At 49.2% G+C, this 23,571-nt stretch overlaps 1 protein-coding gene across 1 annotated transcript; it reads right to left on the reverse strand.

The window, feature by feature from the left end:
- Positions 1–624: 624 nt before the first annotated feature.
- On the reverse strand, positions 625–17,975 carry synm (synemin, intermediate filament protein). Its single transcript, XM_038784217.1, has 4 exons — positions 17,016–17,975; positions 11,891–12,015; positions 7,019–7,086; positions 625–4,322 (listed from the first exon to the last, which is right to left on the reverse strand). The coding sequence occupies exons 1-4, from the start codon at positions 17,808–17,810 to the stop codon at positions 1,663–1,665; spliced, it is 3,648 nt and encodes a 1,215-aa protein (XP_038640145.1). The 5' UTR covers positions 17,811–17,975; the 3' UTR covers positions 625–1,662.
- Positions 17,976–23,571: the final 5,596 nt, after the last annotated feature.

Here is a 23,571-nt window from a genome sequence, read left to right on the forward strand (position 1 = left end):
CTGGGGGGAAAAAAAACACAGGGTGGGATTTTCCAGGCTTTCCACCGGCACACTCTTCCAGCACCAACCCCCCCCCCCCCCCCCCCCCCCCCCCCCAACGCAGTGGGTTCCCCAGCAGCGGAATGGACAAGCCATGCACAGTGTTGGAGACATTGACAGGACAGGAATATCCCAACGGCGAGCTCCCTCCACCGTCAATAAACATGTCACAGGGGGGGGGGCAGAAAATCCCACGCAGAGGAAAAAGGTTACACTAGTCAAATCCGCGTGTTTAAAGTTAATTTACCTGAAATTATTCATGTTTAATCTCCTGTTTCATCCGGATAGTTTTATTACTCTAATACTGAGATACAATACAACAGCTAAAATACTGCAGATGCTGAAAATCTGATATAAATACAAAAAAATGCTGGAGACACTGAGCAGGTTAGAGAGCATGTGTGGAGAGAAATGGAGGGTGGTATTTTCTCACTCCCCCCCCCCCCCCCCCCCCCCGGCATGTCTTGCAGAGGATGGTGGAAGCGGGGTGTTACCAACAGTGGGGGGTCACAGTCGGTGGGAACGGCTGGGAAAATCCATCCCGGAGTTAATGTTTTTTTAAAATAAGTTTAGAGTACCCAGTTCTTTTTTTCCAATTTAGCGTGGCCAGTCCACCTACCCTGCACATCTTTGAGTTGTGGGGGGGGTGAGACCCACGCAGACACGGGGAGAATGCACAAACTCCACACGGACAGTGACCCGGGGCCGGGATCCAGAGTTTATTTTGTGATAACCTAAAGGAGTCCTAAATTCAGTTATGTATGAGTTAAACTGTTGCAGCTTCCTCTAGTGCTGCACAAGGCAAACTTACATCTGTTTCCTGGAACAGGCGTCTAGCCTGTCCCGCCAGAGGTTGGGAGATTGAGGGCTGACACACCTCAGCAAGCCCGGCAGACCAGGAATCTCATCCCGCTCTTACCGCCAGCCACTGCCGCGGGGTGTCGGAACTATTCAGCAGGTTGATACTCGCATCAGTTTGTTTGGCCACACTTTGGGTATCAGGTCCTGAAGTGGAACTCAAACCAGGTGCTACGGGTTCAGAGGCAGGGATCTACCCATTATGCCACAACGCCTGCTGTTAAACTGTGCAGCACAGCAGTTTAACTAACTGGCGACGAGGATATACTCCACAAATGCTGCCTGTGCGCAACTATTACACATCAAATCAGCGCTAAAATATTGTAAGATCTTTTAATTGCTATTATGCACAGACACCTCAGATAAATCACTTCAATGCTAGTGGCCCTGGACTACCACCTTTAGTGGCAAAAGCCCCTTTGCTCCTGATGTTACCTTCCGAAAAGTTAGTCAACAGAAACTATTTTGTATCACACCTGCAAGATTATTTTTAAATAATTAGTTTTCACTTGGAAGCAGTTTCTGTGACGTTATGAGGCCCTTGGGTAGCCTGAAGTGTCACACGTGTGTTTCTCTTAAAGCACACACACACACGTGTGGTTATGCTCCAGATAAAACAATTCTCAAGCAGCATATTGTCAAAGCATGAAAGCATCTTATTTCACTGTGACAGCACAATCTGCGCTCAATGCCAGTTAATCTCTGCTGGTGTCTATGTTAACTAGGTTCTGCTTCAAAGACGTTATCCATTCTTTCAAAAGCTCTTTACTGTCCATCAGCAGATTGAGGCAAGTCGTCTGACTGACCCTCGTCAAAGTATGTAAGAACAACTTTCTTTTCACTGTGGATCACTTGTGTGATACCTTCAGGCGCAATGATTCTGGACTTTGTCAGGTGATTTGGAGAAGCAGTGTGTTGCATTAATTCCGGATCAGAAGCCTGCAGATTTTCCTCTTCGACTGCATCACTGATCCCAGATTCCCATTCTTCATACCAATACCTATTGCCCTCGGGTCTCCTTCCATCCGTTCTTTCAGGAATTTCCTGATGCTGAGCTACGAGTGTCACACCTTCCTCATGATCACCTCCTGTGGTGCGCACTGTCATAATTCTGTTGATATCCATGCGGAAGGTTTCCGATGGATCAGCCGGATCCGAGGTTCTGCGAAAGAACTCTTCCTCCATCTTACCTGCTGCCTTTTGGAACCAAGTGCTTCGATCAGACGGGTAACCTTCCACTTCGCTTGACTCAGTCATGTCGTGGACAGCTACACCACCTGCAAGATCGTGACAACCTGTATATCCAATGTCTTCCACACCCCTTTCACTGGTTTCTGAGAAAGCCACCAGTGGCTCATTAACACCTCTGACCTTTACATTGATTCCACCTCCGTCGTGCAAAGTGTCAACAGTTTTAAGACCTCTTCCACTCAATAACTCCTGTACTTTTCCCTGAGTACTGAGAAATTTTAGTCCTGAACCTATTTCATCTTTATTCTCCTCGCCTCCAATGTATTCTTCCATTGAATAAAAGTCTTCTGGATCAAGGGTTTGTGACACATTCACCTCGGCCTCTATAGTGACAACGCCACCCTGAGAAGATTGTTGGAAATTTTTTATGTTGATTGACACACTGTCTGATCCCTCTGGGGCATCTCTAGTGAGTATTGAAAGCTCATCCCTCAGACTTTCTGGCACCGCCCCTTTCAGCTGCTGCAAAGTTCCTTTCAGTTTAAGTTGAGGATCCTCAGCTTCCTCATTCAGTAGTTCTACGATGGACGCTTGAACACCTTGAGGGACTTTAACCGATTCTTCTATTAAGCACGGGGCGGAGAGTTCTTTCGACAAGGAATCTAGAAGAGTGACTTTGGTCTGTTGAACATTTTCAGCGTCTCCATCGCCTTGAAAGCGATGTAACGTCATTTTGGTTTCATTTGCTCCAAACCATTCTGCTTCCTCCCTGGCCATTTCAGGTGCCTTTTCGTTTGGAGATGAAGAGCCAAGTGAGCTCTCTGCGACTTTCTGAAGAAACGGTTCTGTATTTGAGAGCATCGTTTTTCTAAACTCCGCAGCAGTCATTGTGATGTTCAAGACTTCTTCGTCTCTGTCATCTTTTCCTTCGTGACCACTCGCCTGCGTTCCCAAAGACAATGGAATCGTGTCTTCTGGCGCGGAGAAATCATCAATTTCACCAAATTGCTCGTCCACCTCAACGCTTACTGATACCTTCCCTGGAGCTTTCCTTCCTTGAATACCGAGGCTGAGCAGCCCGCCTAAGAGACCCTCTGACCCTGACCCCGTTAAATGTTCCAAAGCCCCTTTCAGCTGAAGCTCGGGAGCTTTGCCATCCATGTTCAACATGTCTTCCAGAGTGGACCTGTCCGCCGCGTCGACGGTCTCTTCTCTTCGTGACTGAATGACAATTTCTCTTTTGGTTCTGCCATCATCCAGAATTTCTTTCTCCTCAATTTGATAAGTGATTGGGGGATCTGGCAAAACCTTAATTTTTTCCAAATCAGTGGTGTCCGTGACTGTTTCAATGGTATCTTCAATTCTCATATTATTTGTCAAGATCTCTTCCTTGGAGACAACAGTTCCTTGATGACCGTTTGACTCCCCTGCATTTGCTTTTGCCCATATCTCTTCCACGGTTCCCATTGCTGGTTCCTCTTTGGCCCTTTCTCTGATGTTGTCTGAATTGAAACATTTTGTTAATTCTGCACTTGCCTCAGGATCTGTAGTATAGACGTATCTGTCAGGGCTCATGGGCGGCCCCGTATTGATGAGGTCTACTTTTGAAGCATATTTGACTGTTGTCACATCCTTTGAAGGCTCTCTCTTGTACTCTTCCACATTGGATGCCCCAGTGGACCTCCTGTTAAAATCATAATCTTGCGCCACACCAAAAGGCTGTGCCGATTCATTTGAACTCTGAGATTTAACGCTGCTCTCTTCATGATATGAAACATCCCTTTTCTCCTCACTGTCTGACTCACTGACTACTACTTTGGGTTTACATATGGCCGCCTCCGAAACAAGCTCTGCTCCGGCTAATAACGTTTTACTCTTCCTGCCAATCCTTTCTGGAAACACTTGGTCCTCAGCTGCAGTTTCCTTCATTCTGCTGTCTAGGGCAGACGGTGCTGGTGTGACCCTGGCACCACCTCGGTCGGCCATTATTGACCTTGCTGAAGAAGACACTGTGTCCTCGGTATAAAGCAGATCTTCATCTGACACAGAACCATTCATAGTCTTTCTGGCCAGTATCCTGGATTGGCCAGGTTCTGGTGTTATTCCCTTTTTGGTAATTACTTTCCGGAAGCTTGACGGAACGTTTATGTTGGTTAACTTCCATTTTCTACCCTCTAGAGTGGCAGGAGCTGGTTGAACCGCAATTCTATACGAATGTGATCTTGTTTCCATGCCTGTTGAAAAAACATGTAATTCAATATAAGAGCCAGCTTCTACATCGACCATGTTAAAAAAAAGCATCACTGATTTCAGCACTGAAATAAAACAGGAATCAGCCATTTAGCCTCTTGAACTAATTCGTCAATCAGACCTTGGCTGATCTGTAACCTAACCCCGTACACCCACCTTTGTCCCATATTCCTCAATACCTCTGGTTAACAAAAATCATTCGCAGGAGAGTTTCAATCATAGAATCATAGAATTTACAGTGCAGAAGGAGGCCATTCAGCCCATCGAGTGTGCACCGGCCCTCAGAAAGAGCACCCTCACTTAAGCCCACACCTCCACCCTATCCCAGTAACCCCATCTAACCTAACTAAGGGCAATTTAGCATGGCCAATCCACCTAACCTGCACATCTTTGGACTGTGGGAGGAAACCAGAGCACCTGGTGGAAACCCACACACACACGGGGAGAACGTGCAGACTTTGCACCGACCCAAGCCGGGAATCAAACTTGCGACCCTGGAGCTGTGAAGCAACATTGCTAACCACTGTACTACTGTGCTGCCCTTTCAATCCTCTACCATCATTTGTGTGTGGTAATGGTCCCCAATTTCATTTCTTTTTTTAAAAATTTTAGACTACTCAATAATTTTTTTCCAATTAAGGGGCAATTTAGCGTGGCCAATTCACCTACCCCACACATCTTTGGGTTGTGGGGGCGAAACCCACGCAGACACGGGGAGAATGTGTAAACTCCACACGGACAGTGACCCAGGGCCGGGATTTGAACCTGGGTCCTCAGCGCCGTAGGCAGCAATGCTAACCACTACGCCACCCCAATTTCATTTCTAAAAGATCTGGTTTTCATCCCTTAGCACCAGACTCTGCAAACAGCAGAATTGGTTTCTTTCCACCTGTCCCATCTGTTCCCCTTAATAGCTTGAAAACGGACCAAATCACCCCCTCAACCTTCCGAAATCGAGGAAATCCAATCCTTGGCCGGAATTTTCCTGCCACATTGTGGAAGGCCAGCCAAACATCCATTGATCTTCAGCGGGCATGGAAGATCCTGGTGTTGGGCGGAGCCAGATATGCCCAGTGCTAGTTTGTGTAATCTGTCCTCGTGACTTAACCCTCCGACTCCAAACAGCATTCTGGCAAATCCACTCTGCATTCTGTTGTAGTGATAATGAAACTGGACTAGTAATCCAGTTGGATTACTAAAAATATCCTCAGGAAATGGGGAGAATCAGTCAGTTTGAATAAAAATAAATGGACATTTTCAAAAAACTCCTTTTCTTAGAAAGGCACAGACTCATGTTGGGATGTGGTCAGCGCTCTGGTCAGGATGCAGTGGCGTAGTGACATTTTTTAAAAAAAAAATTTAGAGTACCTAATTCGCTTTTTTCCAATTAAGGGACAATTTAGCGTGGCCAATCCACCTACCCTGCACATCTTTGGGTTGTGGGGGTGAGACCCACGCAGACACGGGGAGAATGTGCAAACTCCACACGGACAGTGACCCAGAGCCGGGATCGAACCTGGGACCTCGGCGCCGTGAGGCAGCAATGCTAACCGCTGCGCCACCGTGCTGCCCCCCGGTGGTATTGTCGCTGGAGTAGTAATCCAGAGATCCAGGGAAATGCTTTGTGGACCTGAGATCGAATCCCACCAAGGCGGATGGTGAAAATTGAATTCCATAAAAATCTAGAAGTTTAATAATAACCATGAAGCCATTGTCGTTTGGTTCACTAATAATAATAATCTTTATTGTCACAAGTAGGCTTACATTAACACTGCAATGAAGTTACTCTGAAAATCCCCTAGTCGCCACATTCCAGCGCCTGTTTGGGTACACAGAGAGAGAATTCAGAATGTCCAATTCACCTAACAGCACGTCTTTCGGGATTTGTGGGAGGAAACCGGAGCACCCGGAGGAAACCCACGCAGACACGGGGAGAACGTGCAGACTCTGCACAGACAGTGACCCAAGCCGGGAATCGAACCTGGGACCCTGGGGCTGTGAAGCAACAGTGTTACCCACTATGCCACCCGTGTCCTTTAGGAAAGGAAATCTGTCATCCTTGCCTGGTCTGGCCTACATGTGACTTCAGACCCACAGCAATGGGGCTGACTCTTAAATATCCTCAAGGATGGACATTAAATGTTGGCCCAGCCCAGCGAGACCCGCATCCCATGAACGAATAAAGAAGATGATACTTCTGTTGTGAGATGACACAATGGGTGCCAGCATCACAAAGGCCTCATCCAATGCACATTCTCCGATAATAATCAATAACAGTGGACTTTTCTCCAATAAAAATAGAAACGATAGGACTAGTTCAACAAATCAGTCGGCATGTGTGCCGAGAGATCTGACCTTCATTCGAACTTCTCCCCAAACTAGCCCAGAGCGGTCGAGGCCAATCAAACGTCTGCTACTTAAACCAACTCAACGTAGACCTGGGTGCGAAATGGGGCTCTGTTGACCGGCCCCACTTAAACTCTACACTTAACCAACTGAGCCAAGTGTCTTCCAGCCAATCTGTCCAGAAAATAGGACATGGGAGAATTGTCGGTCAGATGCAAATCCATCTATAGGAGGACTTTGAAGAATACTTTTCAGAAATTTGCACGTGCTTAACTAACAAGTACAGAGTCTGAGCAATCCAACTACATAGATCCTTTTTAGAAAATAATTTTACCTTGTTTGGGTTTTCGTAGGTTCTGCTGTATCTCCTGATATTTGGCGTGTTCTCCTTCCAATAAGGTCCTGTAAAGACAATGAATCTTATAGTGAAGGCAATCTGTATTACTTATTTCATAGGATCATAGAATCCCAAGAGTGCAGAAGGACCCTATTCGACCCATCAAGTCTGCACCGAGCCTCTGAAAGGGCACCCTACCTGGGCCCACTCCCCCGTCGTATCCCAAATGACCCCTCAACCGAACCCACACATCTATTTTTGGACACTAGCCATTGCCAATCCACCTAACCTGCACATCTTTGGACTGTGGGAGGAAACCAGGGAACCCGGAGGAAACACGGGGAGAATGTGCAAACATCGCCCGGTGATGCACAATCAATGGACACGAAACGTAGGTGAAGTCCGAAACGAAAGGCTTTAATTAGCAAGAAGTGAGCCCGGCAGCAGACGTACAGGAAAATGGCTGGCTGCCGGGGAACACGGGTTCTTATACCCCGCCTTGTAGGCGGAGCTACCTTCCTCTTAGCCAATAGGGATAAGAGGCACACGATACCTGGGCCAATGGGCAGCGAGTCCTCTGCACCAATGGCAGCTCACACTCCCAGGTACCGTAATACCCCTAGTCATACTACCACACCCGGGCCACTGGCACTGTGAGGCAGCAGTGCTAACCACTGTGTCACCGGGCCACCCTATACATTAGATGTGACTCCGCGATAGGGCACTTGTTAAACAATCCTGATTGTGCGCAGAATCACACTGAAAAACAATTTAAGATCATCGGCATGGCTCATTTACACATGGTAGAACCTACCTATGTTGTCACCCGACCCTGTCCTTTGCAGACTGAAAGAATATGTCCACTTGTTACACCTTTTTCAACTAAGCAAACACTTAGGAAATAGCCATTCCCTGGACAATCCCACGGCATTTGTTTGCACATTTATGGCAGATAGGGTAATAGTAAGGTATCTTTGTGTAATATGATTATTGGGAAAGGTCAACAACACATCTACTTCAGGTAAGATGCATAAGAGGTTTTAACAACTGCCTCATACAAAACGGAACACAACAGCTGCCGTTTCATTTTGAATTAGTTGACCTCAGCCTCAATGGGAGGAGGGATGAAAGAGTTAAGCTTAGTAACTCCTGTTCAGGAAGGGGTGTGGAGGGGGATTATGCTCTCATCCGATGTAGTAAATGTGATATTTCCAACGAGTAACGTACAGGGCCTGGAGGCATATTTGTCTTAGTTTCAACTCTTTCCAAATAAGATCATCTAGTTCAGCAAACGCCAGGGAACATGGGATCTCCTGTTTCAAATGACTCAGTATCACACAGCACTGATCCACTAAACTATCATCAAACTTCATATCCTATCTGTTACAATAGACAAATTCATAACTTTCAGGAAGAATGTTGGATTCTCAATGCTATATTTTGATGTTGCAACATTCCTTTTGAAGAAAAAAAATCTTCTTTCACCACCACCCAAGTCTTAGAATTGTAGAATCCCGACAGTGCAGAAGGAGGTCATTCGGCCCATTGAGACTGCACCGACCCTCTGGAAGAGCCACCCCACTTAGGCCCACTCCCCTGCCCTATCCCCGTAATCCCACCTAACCTGCACAACCTTTGGACTGTAAGGGGAAATTTTTTTTAGCATGGTCAATCCACCTAATCTGCACATCTTTGGACTGTGGGAGGAAACCGGAGCACCCGGAGGAAACCCACGCAGACACGGGGAAAATGTGCAAAACAGTGACCTAAGCCAGGAATTCAAAACTGGGACCCTGGAGCTGTGAAGCAACAGTACTAACCATTGTGCCCGCAGTCAAGATACTAACAGCTTGGGCTGAGTTAATGAATATCAGATTACCCAGCGATTCCTGGAACCTGTGTGTGTTAGTGTGCCGGTTGGTGAGATGTGGCCGGGTCGATACTCAGAACAAAGAACAAAGACAAAGAACAAAGAAAATTACAGCACAGGAACAGGCCCTTCGGCCCTCCCAGCCTGCGCCGATCCAGATCCTTTATCTAAACCTGTCTCCTATTTTCCAAGGTCTAAAGAACAAAGAAAATTACAGTACAGAAGGCAGACGGAATGTCAAACGTGGTTGAGAAGCAAAGGGAAAGCGCAGAACACAAACTGCATTTTCTAAAACAATGCTGGAGTGTTTTCAATGCAGGGGAGTCAGGGTGGAACAGTTTGCTAAGAGCTGGCACAGCTCGCTGCAACAGTTGACCCATTTGACGGAGAGGAGTATGAAATCACCAGAAACTAGTTCCAAGAAAAACACTTGATGCAGCATTTTGCAGGATAATGTAGCAATGGGAACAACAACATTTCGACGTCGTCATTTATACTGGATTAGTTTTTGTGGCCGTTTTCCCTTCGCAGCACACGAATAGGCCATTCAGCCCATCCGGTCGATGCTGGTGTTTCAGACGCTCTGGGATTTTCTGGACAGTCTCATCAGCGGGATCATCCGGACCTGCCGACAGTGACCCCCCCCCCCTCGACACGGGTTTCCCGGTGACAGTGGGGGGAGGAAGAGGGCGTACAGAAGACCCCAATGCCGCCCAATGGAGGGTCACCTCCTCCGATATGAAACACACAGTGGTGGGCACGGAAAGTCTCACCCGTTGTTTGTTGGCTTTATTAGTAGTGAGGGGGATGGGGGATGTGGGCTTTAACTGGAGACCCAGGACAATTAATGATTACTCAACGTCCAGGGTATCATGGCTAAAAATAATAATAACCATAATAATCTTTATTAGTGTCACAAGTAGGCTGACATTAACGCTGCAATGAAGTTACTGTGAAAATCGCCACATTCCGGCGCCTGTTCGGGTACACAGAGGGAGAATTCAGAATGTCCAATTCACCCAACAAGCACGTCTTTCGGGACTTGTGGGAGGAAACCGGAGCTCCCGGAGGAAACACACACAGACACTGGGAGAACGTGCGGACTCCGCACAGACAGTGACCCAAGCCGGGAATCGAACCCGGGACCCTGGTGCTGCGCACCACGGTGTTACTATGCTGCCCTATATAAAGTTGGTTCAAGATTTATTCTGGTGGAGTTGGGAGTTTTGTTTCCTTTTTCCTGTGTACCGCCAGCACCAGAGATCAAAACTCTATCTTTCATACCCGATGTCAGCTCAATCGCTCCCAGGTCAGGACCAGGTTCGGCCAGACGTACAGCTTGCTCTCTCTCCATTTGCCCCAGCAACGTGACAAATTAAATCTCTTGCTGCGCCTCCGATAATTTCCATTCCGCCCATGTGTCTCCGCCACATCTCTAAGTGAGATTGGTCTGTTTTATGGACTCATACATGTCCAGTAGGGCTGAAACTTCTCAAGCACATTTCAAATCCGACTCCTACAGTCTGGACTGAACCCAAGACCCGGGAGGAAAGGTCGGATTTGTAAGCCTCCCACAGCAAGCAATCTGTTAATGTGACAATTGCCGACAATGCTATTCTAGTATCTGGTATTTTTGTGAAGGGGTTACTCATATTTAAGAAAATACTTCAGTCTCCACGCTTCCTCCAATTTTTTTAAATTAATTTTTCAACTATTCCTCTGATGGTCAGATGCGGGGGTGGGGGGGGTGGGGGGGTGGGGGGTTGGGATGTGCCCTGCCCGACATGGGTTGGCTTTCTGGGACCTCGAGAATGAAATGAAAATCGCTTATTGTCACGAGTAGGCTTCAATGAAGTTACTGTGAAAAGCCCCTAGTCACCACATTCCGGCGCCTGTTCGGGGAGGCTGGTACGGGAATCGAACCGTGCTGCTGGCCTGCTTGGTCTGCTAAAAGCCCAGTGAGCTAAACCAGCTCCTGGTTGCACACCGTGAATCGTCAGAGCCCCAGAATAACTCCATGTAGCCATTCGTTTCCAATTAGGTTGCTGAGACTCAATGATCTTTGTGTCGGGGTTAAGATTCACCCACCCATCAGGCAATGTTACACTTGAGGATTCAGCGCATGTAAGATGTAGCAAGACCAAATATTTGAACATCTTTGTGTTTTATTGGTTTCGAATGTCACTGACTGGAACGAGGTGATGGTAAGTCTTTAGTTTGCTTTCAACGTTTCCCTTCAAATCCATCGATTTCCTTTATTTCTGTTATGGTCCAGTGAACATTGAATACGCCTGATTCTGGCCTTGTCTGACAAGTATCTGAATCAACTCTCAATAAATCCCAAATAAACAATTGCCTGCTCATAAGAAACTCTTCCAGCACCTCCCCCACCCCACCGCTAACCTGAATAGGAATAAAAGAAAATGTTTGCAATCTGATATTTACCTGGTACCTAAAGTCTTTGCGATCTAGCGTGTCCTTATTTCATTGACACTGCAATTACTATTCCTCCGAACTGTTCACTGATGTCAGAGGTCGGTTCTTTACACAGAGAGTGGTGGGTGCGTGGAATGCACTGCCAGCAGGGGTGGTGGAGTCAGAGTCATTAAGCGACTCTTGGACAGGCACATGGACAGCAGTAAATTGAAGGGGTGTAGGTTAGGTTGATCTTAGATTAGGATAAATGGTCGGCACAACATCGTGGGCCGAAGGGCCTGTACCGTGCTGTACTGTTCTATGTTCTCTTCTTGAAATGTTCATCCTTGTTCCTGATCTGTGAACTATTGTTCACCCTCTACGTTTCACTATCTTCTACTCTAATTTATTCCCCGCAAAACTGCGGAATTTCCTGCCTCCTTGGCTTTTGATCTTGCCCATCACGCATGTTGCTGAGATTCCAATTTTCTGGGACTTTTGTGTGGTTCAGGTGTAATGTTATGCTCGCCCCTGTTAACCAGGATCCAACCCTCCTGCCCAACAGTGTAGGATCGAAACATTACCTGTAGGTGGAAAGCTCAAGGCTGAGCCCCATCTTCACCTGCATCAGCTGCTGCTGCTCTTTGAGATTTAGTGCGATCGTTGAGACGAGATGTTGCTTTTCGTCCTCCAGTAAATCAATCGCCACCTGGACACCACAACCAATACACAATTAGCCTGATGGACCTGTAACAGCTACAGTTCTTCATTCATTGTCTAACCTAACACCAAGGGCTTGAATTGTGGCCTCGCAGGAGGTAGGGAGGCGCTGGCCAACCTGCCATTTCCCCATCCTGCCGCCAAGATATTTTCCTGGGGGAAGAGGCAGGTGGGGGAATGGTGGGGGCGGAGCTATCTGCCCGCAAACAGCAGCTAGCCAATTAGGCTCATTAAGGGCTGCTTAAGGCGTTGCGACCCTCGAACTCAGATGGTTAGAGCGCGGAGCTCATAGCACCAATGCCATGGGGTCAATTCCCCCACCGCTGCGCACGAGCTTTCCTGGCCTCTTGGCGCATCTGGAGCAATACTCCAAGCGGAGGAGGGTGACTGGGATTTCCCAGGTTTCCATAGGCAGCAAAGAAAAGTTTAATGGCCGGAGATGTCCTCCTGGGGGCAGCACTCCATACAGGCCTTGCCACCTGCCATGCTCGTTCTGTGGAGAAGAGACTAAACTGGCTTTCAACAACCATATTTATCTCGTGATTTCATTAGTAAACTCTCCACCAAAGATTCTGACAGAGCAAACCGACTGTGCCACTTATTTCTTCCCGAGCAGATTAAGGATCTCACTGTCAAAAGGGGCCATTGTCAGGCAGCACGGTGGCGCAGTGGGTTAGCACCGCTGCCTCACGGCGCCGAAGTCCCAGGTTCGATCCCGGCTCTGGGTCACTGTCCGTGTGGAGTTTGCACATTCTCCCCGTGTTTGCGTGGGTTTCGCCCCCACAACCCAAAGGTGTGCAGGGTAGGTGGATTGGCCACGCTAAATTGCCCTTAAATGGAAAAGATTAATTGGGTACTCTAAATTTTTTAAAAAAAGAAGGGGCCATTGTCTATCTGGATGGAATTTGAATCCAGTTGTTAAAGAGGTATTAAAAATAGTATTCAAACACAGTGAGCATCGCAGTGTCAGTGTGGGAGATGTCATTCGAACAAACAGGGTTGGATTCAAATGCAGGATGTCAGGATGTCTTTCTCTGAGTTTGAAGCTGATGTCTTTTTGCGTCAATTTACCCTTTCCCAACCAGACAGTCTCTCACATGAAAAAGAAATGAAAATGAAAATCGCTGATTGTCACGAGTGGGCTTCAATGAAGTTACTGTGAAAAGCCCCTAGTCGCCACATTCCGGCGCCTGTTCGGGGAGGCTGGTACGGGAATTGAACCGTGCTGCTGGCCTGCTTGGTCTGCTTTAAAAGCTAGCGATTTAGCCCAGTGAGCTAAACCATCATGCTCTCAGATAGTAACTGCACAGCCTGGGGAAACGCGGGGTGGATCAGATCAGATCCAGCTCCGTTCCCCAGTCTCTGCAGAGATATTCCAGCTGGAGCAGCATCTACAGTTGTCCTTGGTGCCTGTGTTCCTAGCCCTCATCTCCATAAATGGGAGGCAGCTGCAGAAAGCCCGGATCTCGGGTGAGGACAGAATTGGATTGGTTGTTACGAAAGCTCAGGCGTCCCGAGAAGGTAAATCCTAAAACTGCAAACAGGGTGTACAGCACAAAAGCCCAAACCGGGACCACTGATCATGACGGTCCCAATATGGGCCGGCTTTTATGAGGTGATTCTGTGAGTCCCAGCTGATGGGCTTCCGCCCAATAGCGGGGGAGCCCCATGGGGAAATTTAGCAGGTCGTCCCCGTGGGTCTCGGGAGGGCTATGACAGCTGTGAATCATTTCCCCTCTTGTTTTCTCTCCCCACACCTCAGCCACACTCACCAACCGGCCAACGCTCGCTGTCTGTGAGCACTGCTCACGTAAACAAGCTGAAAGAGAGCTACCAGGGCTCAGGGAGCTGGACCCAAACAGGATTGAGCCCTTTCAGGGGAGAAGATGAGAAAATGAAAAACATATTTCTCATCCAGTTTCTACTCCCGAGATGGGCCCCCATAGAAACGTACTTGGCTATGGGGCAAGGTCCAAGCTGCCAGTATCAGGCAGGCTGGCATTAAACTTGGGCCTGCTGGGCAAGGAGCCAACACTTCAGATCCTGCTGGGAATTCACAACAAAGAAAATTTTAAGCCAAATAACATTTCACCCCTTCCATCACTAAGGGCTACTCTAAATATCCCCTGGGTATTCAGAGGCTGAGAAGAGTGATTGCGCTATCACCTCCAAGTGTAAAGTGGAATAGTTAAATAAAAATATGCACAGGCAGGTTTGATTCCTGTCCACTCTGAACCTGGGTGTTTGCGAAACTTTATCACACTGGTAATGACTGCTCTGTTTCCCCCGTATAACAACAATAACTGCACGATTACTGAGAGAGGCGATAAAACTGTCCAGATCCAAATTCTTTTACAGTTCGGGAAGCTCTCTATGAGCAGTTCTCTTCGAGACCCAGTGAGATGTCACACATATTTCACGCCTGTGGAATCTGCCCCAGTGTTTACAGAACAAATTCCCTCACTTCCCAGAGAGACAATACAGGGATTCATAAAGAGCTTCGGTGGAGTACCGGCATCTGTGTGGGTTGGTAACCAGAGGATTGATTTATTTACTCATTCATGTGTCGTCATTTATTACCCATCACTAATTACCCTTGAGGGAGCAGTTAGGAATCAACCACGTTGCTGCTGTGGGTCTGGAGTAAGGACGGCAGATTTCCTTCCCTAAAGGACATTAGTGAACCAGATGGGTTTTCAACAATGATATTTTCATGTCCATCATTAGACTTTTAATTCCAGATATTTATTGAATTCAAATTTCACCCTCTGCCCTGGCAGGATTCGAACCTGGGTCACCAAAGCATTACTCTGGGTCTCTGGATTTCTACTCCAGTGACAATGCCACTACTCCACCGCCTCCCCGTCAGCATGGGTTTGAGATAATTGGCAAAAGAACCAGAAAGGCGATGAGGAGAATTACTGTCTGAAAAGGTGGCGGAAGCAGATTTTATAGTAAATTCAATCGTAAAAGGAATTGTATAAATACTTGAAAAGGGAATGTTTCAGGGGAATGGGGAAAGAGCGCTGTGGTTGGAGGGGGGGGGGGGGGGAGTGGGACTAATTGAATTGCTCTTTCAAAGAGCCAGTGCTTGCCGGATGGGCCCCCCCTCTTTGCTGAGCGATTATATTTTCTCTAATGTTCTATGGTTAAAGAGGGGTGGAATTTTATCCCATTCTGTGCTGAGTTAGATCACCTCGCGTCGCATTTGTCCACAGCATCCTTTGCAGGCTTATGGAAAGGGAAAAAATGGTCAGCCACCACTTCTGATCACTACCGAGTCGTCTCCACATTGGCGAACATGGAGGCTAAGATCTCACTCAGCTTCTCATGTCCCCCCCCCCCACCCCCAAACCCCCCCCCCCCCCCCCCCCCCACCCCCAGTTGGGTAGGCTGCCAACAATCATTGTTCTCGACCCACCCGTCAAAAAGTGTCTTGGACTTGAGACTGAGAACTACAACTGAAACTCTCCTCTCTCTTGCCCAAGGATGCATCAATCTCTGGCACTGACCCGATCAATTAATTTAGCACAGCCCACCGATTGACCTTTAACAACATTCACCCGTGGGTCATTCAACCCTCCCTTCAGAAATGAGACACAGCGAAGACAAGTGTGTAAAATGTGCGGGCGGACCAGCGAACCATGTCCACATGTTCTGGGCGTGTCCAAAACTTAGGGGATATTGGCAGGGGTTTGCGGACATCATGGCCAGAGTATTGAAAATAAGGGTGGCAATAAATCCAGAGGTGGCGATTTTCGGGGTGTCGGAAGACCCGGGAATCCAGGAGGAGAAAGAGGCAGACGTTCTGGCCTTTGCCTCCCTGGTAGCCCGGAGACAGATACTATTAGCTTGGAGGGACTCAAAGCCCCCGAAGTCGGAGTCCTGGTTAACCGACACGGTGAGCTTTCTCGGCCTGGAGAAGATTAAGTTTGCCTTGAGAGGGGTCAGTGTTAGGGTTCGCCCGGGGGTGGCAACCATTCATCGACTTCTTTGCGGAGAATGAATCGTCAGCAGGGGGGAAGGGGGGGGCGGGAGGAGGGGGCTAAGGTAGCGTAGAATAGGGGGTTAAATAGGCGGGTCTTGGAGGGACGGGTGTCGGTGTTTGCACTATGTTTATTGGTCTTTGTACACTGTTTTTATACTGTTGTTGCTTGTAATGCCAAAAAAACCTCATCAAAATTGTTTGTTAAAAAAGAAATGAGACATAGCAGTTTCTGATATTACTATTGGAGCCGTATTTGAAGGTCTGAAGGACCCTCAACTCTCCTTTATGTAATCTAGATGGAAGACCTTGGGGATCATCAATACCCGCACTCACTATCTCACTGTTTGGGTACAGCATGCTGAGAATCCAAAATATCTATCAAGTGTCAATGGATTTTGCGACAGTCGAATGTATTTAATCACAGACTCCTCTTTCCTTCCCAACACCTTTCTGATAAAGGGTATGTGTTTCTCCCCCACCGCCCCAGCCAGTATGCTGAACCAGCATCACTAAAAACAGGAGAAGGGTCATGCGGACACGTAACATTGGGCTGGATTCTTCGGCCCCGCCCGGCGCAAGATCGCCACAGGCGAGTCGCGGACACTGGAGAAATCCATTGACCTCGACCGGGATTCTCTGATCGTCTCCCTACAGACGCTGCCAGACCTGCTGAGATTTTCCAGCATCTTCTGTTCTTGTTTCCGATTTCAGCGTCCGCAGTATTTTGCTCTCTCACTAAAAACAGATTATCTGGTGGTTATCACATTCCTGTTCTTGGGACCTTCCTGCGCACAACTTTACGGCACCGTCTCGAACATCACAAGAGTATTTGCACTTCCAAAAAAAAGTATTTAATTGGTTTGTAAGTGCTTTACAATATCCGTATTATAACCTTAATAAGCAGTTTTCCCTGGAAACAAACAGAGAGCTTAAAAAAATCCCGACCCATTCCCTTGACATGTGCGTTCAGTGTAATGGACAGAGTTTCCAAATGGACTCACCTGGTATTCCTCCATATCCAGATCATGCTTCTGTTGAAATGTTAAAAAAACTTCTTCCAGTTGGTTCTGGAGATTAAACTGATCTTCAAGCTCCTTCTTCAGTGCCTCTATCTCCTTGATCACAAGTACTCGCTCCTCGTTCAATTCTTCGCCTCTCTCTCTGTCCTTCTGGACAGCAGTTTCAAGTTCCTCAATTTTGCTCTTGTAGATCTCGAAGCTTTCCTCCCACAATGCTGAAACGGCGAGGGCGTGGTGCTCGAAATGCTCCTCTGTCAGCGGGGCTGCGTGATAGCCCCGGGCCACAGGGACCTGGGGGGCTTGTCTCAGCTTTTCCCTCAACCCCCTCTTTGCTCGTCCGTGCTGCTCCTCTAAGATTTGACATTCTGCCCGCAGCTCTAAGATGTACCCCTCGAGAGACGCGTTGGTGGTTTCAGTCTCCTGAAGGGCCTTCTCATAGTCATCCAGCTGCTGGCCTATGTTTTTAAGGGCTGCTTGGTCAGTGGTGCGTATCGTCTGAAGCTCTTGAATCTCGTGCCATAGGCTGCGTCGCTGAATTTCGGCTTTTGATTTCTCGAACATCAGTTCCTCCAGTTCCCTTCTCGTTCTATTGATCTCATCCACGTAAACATTCCTGTCTTCCGTCCTCCCCTCACTCCTCAAGTGCTGAATCTCGGTGACCAGGCTCTGGTTCTCCTGCTCCAGGAGCCGGACCCTGGATAAATAAGACTCCAGGCGATGGTTCAGCTCTTGAAGCTGAGATTTCTCCTGCAGGATGGTGGATTTGAACGGAAGCATTATTCCGGGGTGGTATTCCTGCTCCTGCTCCCCAAGCTGGTTCTCTCACTCAAGCGGAATGCACTGTTGAGTTTAAGCTCCTTTATCTTGTGGTTCTCCTGCAGGAAGGAGAGAGACTGCATCTGTGTGTGTGTCTCTCCTTCTCTCCTCAAGCACTGACAGGTGGCACCGGCTATACAGGGGGAGGTACAAACTTTTTTGAGTCATTGGGAACTCTTTCAGCTCACTCTGAACTTCAACATCAGTCTCAACTGTCCCCTGGTGGCCAGAAATGATGATAGCAACAATTCAGTTCAACGAGAGCATGTTTCTCAGATTGCCAGATTGAAATCTTTGACATTCAATATTTTCTTGCCACGGGCCAGTTTTGTAAAGCCATAGGGGGGGGAGCTCCCCCCTACCCCTCGCCTCATTGTACGTCCTCACTAACAGTGACCCCCAGCTCTGCACCAAACTCCTCATAAAGCTCGAGTGAGAGCCCGTTCGACCCAGGGGCCTTCCCTGCCTGCATCACACCCACCCCGCCCATCACCTCCCTCTGCCTGATCAGGGCCCCGAGTCCCTGCACCTTCTCCTCCTCCACCCTGAGGAACTCCAACCCGTCCAGGAACCGTCTCATCCCCTCCTCCCCAGGCAGGGGCTCCGACTCAAAAAGCCTCCTGTAGAAGGCCTGAAATACCCCATTAATCCCCTCTGGGTCCGCCACCACCTTACCCCTCTCGCCCCGTATCCTCCCGATCTCCCTCCTCATGGTCTGGTGGGCTAGCATCCTACTCGCCTTCTCCCTGTACTCATACATTACCCCTCTGGCCCTCCGCAACTGCCCCGTCGCCTTCCTCGTGGACACTAACCCAAACTCCATCTGAAGCCTCTGCCTCTCCTTTAACAAGATCTCCTCTGGCGCCACTGCGTACCTCTGACCCATCCTCAGAATCTCATCGACCAGCCTCGCCCTGTCCTCGCACTCCACCCTCTCCCTATGGGCCCGAAGCAACATAAATTTGCCCTTGACTCCCGCCTTCAGTGCCTTCCACAGTGTGGCAGCCGTGACCTCCTCTGTGTCATTCAGCGCCACATAGCCCCCAAACCTCCCAAACCTCCATGGGTCTGCCCCAGCCCATGCGGTCCATCAACCCCCTCAACTCCCGAGCCTCCGCTGACCTGACACCCTTGACAACTTAGGACTCAACCAGTCCAATCTCGGATCTAGGACCGTATCAAAACCGCCCCCATTATGAGCCTCTGCATGTCCAGGTCCAGGATCCTCTCTAACACCCACCTCATAAAGTCCATGTCATCCCAATTCAGGGCATAAACATTCACCATGGCTACCATGGCTACCATGGCTACCATGGCTACCATGGCTACCATGGCTACCAGTATCCCCTCAAGTTTCCGACTGACCATCACATATTTACCCCTCGGATCAGCCACAATGCTGTCCACCTCAAACGCCACTTTCTTATTAATCAACACCTTTACCCTCCTCGTCTTCATGTCTAACCCCCGATGTCGAACGCCTGCCCCACCCATCCCTTCCTCAGGCTCTTCTGATTCCCCAGCTTCAGGTGCACCTCCTGCAAGAACATGGGGCGCAATTCTCCGCACTCCCGACGGTGCGGAGAATAGCGTGGCTCGTAAAATTTTACGGCCACGCTAGTCCGACGCCCTCCCGCTATTCTCCCCCCCCCCCCCCCCCCCACGCCCGACTCCCGATACGAATCGCTGCCGCCGTTTTTTTACGGCCAGCAGCGATTCTCAGCTGGCCGATGGGCCGAGTTCCCAGCCCTTTACGGCTGTTTTTACGAACGGCAAACACACCTGGTCTGGCCGTTCGTAAAAACGGCCGTAAACACTCGCATTTTATAACCATGGCACCGATTGGCACGGCAGTACCACGGCCGTACCAAGGGTGCCATGGGCCCGCGATCGGTGGGCACCGATCGCGGGCAGCGGGTCCGATGCCCGCGCACTCTTTGTTCCTCCGCCGCCCCGCTGTATCACTTCGCGGGGCGGCTGAGGGGCATCCCGGCCCGCGCATGCGCGGGTTTCGCGCAAATGCGCGATGACGTCATCCGCGCATGCGCGGGTTGGAGTCTTCCAATCCGCGCATGCGCGGCTGACGTCATATGACGCGTCAGCCGGCGCAAACTCTGGCAAGCGGGCTTAACGAAATTCGTTAAGCCCGCGATGCCGGAGTTTACGGCGGCGGCATGCTAGCCCCGACCGGGGACCAGAATCGGTTCCCGGTCGGGGAGGGGGGGGCCGGCGTCAAACCTGCACGAAAACACGCAACCGTTTAACCGGCCCAGTCAGCACGTTCCACGTAACCAGCCTGGTAGGTGGGCTCCTCGCACCCCCCCCCCCTCCTTTTTAGGCCAGCCCCCCTAGCCCACGTCACGCGCCCCTCCAGGCCCGCTCCCAGATGTCTGCCGCCACCTCTCCATTCCCGCATCCACATCAGCAACCCTCCCCCCCCCCCCCCACACATCCAAACAAAGAAGCAACCCATTCCGCTCTCCCCGCACCTTTCTCCTGCAACCCCCCCCCCACTTCATTCCCATTAACTAGCCCACCCAGCTGGCATGGTGGCCCCCGCCCAAGGCCACGGACTTGCCCTCACCCTATCAATCCACCCCTCCCCCAACCCTCCCAACCGCCAACAAACAAAGAAAAATAAAAGACGTCCTCATCGCCACTCCCTCCTCCCCAAAGTTCACACTCCTCTCAGTCCACCGCCTCTCATAAAGTCCTCCTCCGGCGAGTCAAAATAAAATTCCTGCATTTAATGCATCACCCACAACTGGGCGGGGTATAAAACCCGTAAATTCACCCCTTTCTTGTAGGGGGCGGCCTCGAGGAACAGGCCAAATGCCCCTTCCCCCGTCAGCTTCTCCAACATCCTCACCACCGGCCTCACACCTTCGATATTTCCGGGCATCCCCACGATCCGCACATTGTGCCTCCTGGAGCGGTTCTCGAGAGCCATTTCTGGCTACTCATCACCCTCCCCATCTCCATCTCCAGCGAGGTCAGCCGCTCCTCGTACTCCACCACCTACTCCTCCGTCTTCTGGATCGCCAGGGGTATTTGCCCAACACTTCCCATAAGGCCCCAGGCCCCATCTGGAGGATGCGTTGCCAATTTAGTTCTAAATGGCTCAACCAATCATGGCCCAACAAGCTGGGGCCTTGCCCTCTGACCACATTCAGCGGGAGGCGCACCGATGGTGACCATAGACCCCCGGAGTCATGGTGGTACCTGCAAAGTCCAATGGCTCACCAGTATAGGTGGGCAACCTAGCCTTGATATCGGTCAGGCCCAAGTCCTGTATGCCCTGTCTAGTGCGGTCAAACGTCTTCCGTCCTACAACAGAAACCGCCATGCCAATGTCTAGTTCCATGTCCAGCAAATGCCCATTTACCTGCACCGTGATCCTTCTGGGGGCCCCCCAGGGCGCCGCCATGCAAATTGACTGCATGCAGTCATCTTCATCAGGTTCTTCCAAGTGGAAGGTACGGGCTCTAGGCTGATGCCCACCTCTACCAGAGCGCCTGGATCTCAGTTTGGTCTGCGATCTGCGCTCTCGCCTGGGCCAGCGTCCACACACCTCGCATTGTTAACGCCGCTAACTAACCGGTCTCGCAGCATTTCCTGCAGGGCAGTGCCGCCTTCGCAAAACTCTGCAATCTGTCGCGACCGTGAGAAATACTCGGTGACGGATTCACCCGGGGTACAGTCCGCGGTATTAAAACGATACCGCTGCACAATAACGGATGGAGTTGGGTTAAGGGCTGCCCCACTAGAGTTACTAGTTGGTCGAAGGTTTGCATGTCGGCGCCAACGGGTAGGTAAGGCTTTGTATCAGTCCGAACGTATGTGCCCCACAGGCAGTCAACAAGGTGACCGTCTGGCGGTCATTCTCCGTGATATTGTTGGCCCTGAAAAAGCATTCACACCACATACCGATTCCAGTCTTCCAGGTGTCAAAGACATCTAACCGTCCGATCATTATGAAGAGAGAAATCCAACCCTTAGCCAACAGGGACCAAGAGGTGGCTTATCCAGCTATCCAGTTTGACCCTCGTCGCCAGTTTTATAAGACCACAGTAAGTTGGTCAAAGAAACTTAGTTTATTTACAATCACTATGATATACCACACACGAAAGATCCTAACCAGGGCTACCATGCCTGTGCCAGTCTTAACAGGTGAGCTTGTGTACAAATGTACACCCTTAACAGGTGAGCTTGTGTACAAATGTACACCCTTAACAGGTGAGCTTGTGTACAAATGTACACCCTTAACAGGTGAGCTTGTGTACAAATGTACACCCTTAACAGGTGAGCTTGTGTACAAATGTACACCCTTAACAGGTGAGCCTGTGTACAAATGTACACCCTTAACAGGTGAGCCTGTGTACAAATGTACACCCTTAACAGGTGAGCTTGTGTACAAATGTACACCCTTAACAGGTGAGCCTGTGTACAAATGTACACCCTTAACAGGTGAGCTTGTGTACAAATGTACACCCTTAACAGGTGAGCTTGTGTACAAATGTACACCCTTAACAGGTGAGCTTGTGTACAAATGTACACCCTTAACAGGTGAGCTTGTGTACAAATGTACACCCTTAACAAGGTTCGCGGGGAAGTTAATCATTCCCACCCCAGAAGATACATGCGGGTCATAACGGCTGTGCAGCAAAGCTTGAGCCTCAAGATGAAATAGATGCTTAAAGTTTGAGGAGTAATAGGTGCCTTGTTGAATAATACAATTGTGCTTTTAATCGAATGGGAAAGCACACTGTGGGCTGCTTTCCAAACTTTTAAAGCCAGCAGCAAATCAGCCCTGATGCATTCCTACTAAACAGCCTTGTTTCTCAGTGCTGGATCTATCTGCCCTGACTCCCCATCGGAGAGGACGTTGGGACGGGGTGTGGGGCAGGGAAAGGCAATGTCATTCCCGGGTTCACTGCTACGCCCTGGTGCCAATTCGATCACAACGCAGCGTTGATGGAGAATATGCGGAAGTCACAGAGCTTCCCACAGCTTGGGAGGTGAATTTGAGAAATGTTTGGATCTGGGTTATTTTAAATCTTACCAGCAGGCAGCACATACCTTTCCTGCACCTACACCTGGAGACCGTGTTCTTGGTTTCCTCTCTCCTGTCCATTTTGCAAGGACTGCTTACTTTAATTCTTTTTTTTATAAATTACTTTGTTTAATTGTTCAAAATGCAATCTCATCATGGATCTTTCAATCAGAGTCTTTCAACAACTAATTGCATTTTATTATCCTTCCATATATTGGCTTCTAATGCAATTGTGAGGGCTCATTGCTGCGTCCAAATGTAATATCGACTGGTAATTTAATTTTCCTAATCCTCCAGTGAATAAACTGTAACAGTTCAAATTGAGTCGAATGTTCCCGTACTCACTCACTAGTGCTCAGGTCATAATCAGTCTTACACTGCCCCCTCGTGTCCAACTCTTCAATTGTCTGTTATGCTAAAGAACAGCAATGTGAAGAAAGGGTGAGGAAAAGGTTTCGGCAGGTGAATTACTGGTGTTTTGGACTGATGGCATTAATATAGTTTTTTTTTTAATATTGATATTGTGGGTACGCACAGTTGCTTCACAGCGTCAGGGTCCCGGGTTCGATTCCCGGCTTGGGTCACTGTCTGTGCGGAGTCTGCACGTTCTCCCCGTGTCTGCGTGGGTTTCCTCCGGGTGCTCCGGTTTCCTCCCACAAGTCCCGAAGG

Source organism: Scyliorhinus canicula, chromosome 24 (genome assembly GCF_902713615.1).
Source record: "Scyliorhinus canicula chromosome 24, sScyCan1.1, whole genome shotgun sequence".
Classification (NCBI taxonomy): Eukaryota; Metazoa; Chordata; class Chondrichthyes; order Carcharhiniformes; family Scyliorhinidae; genus Scyliorhinus; species Scyliorhinus canicula.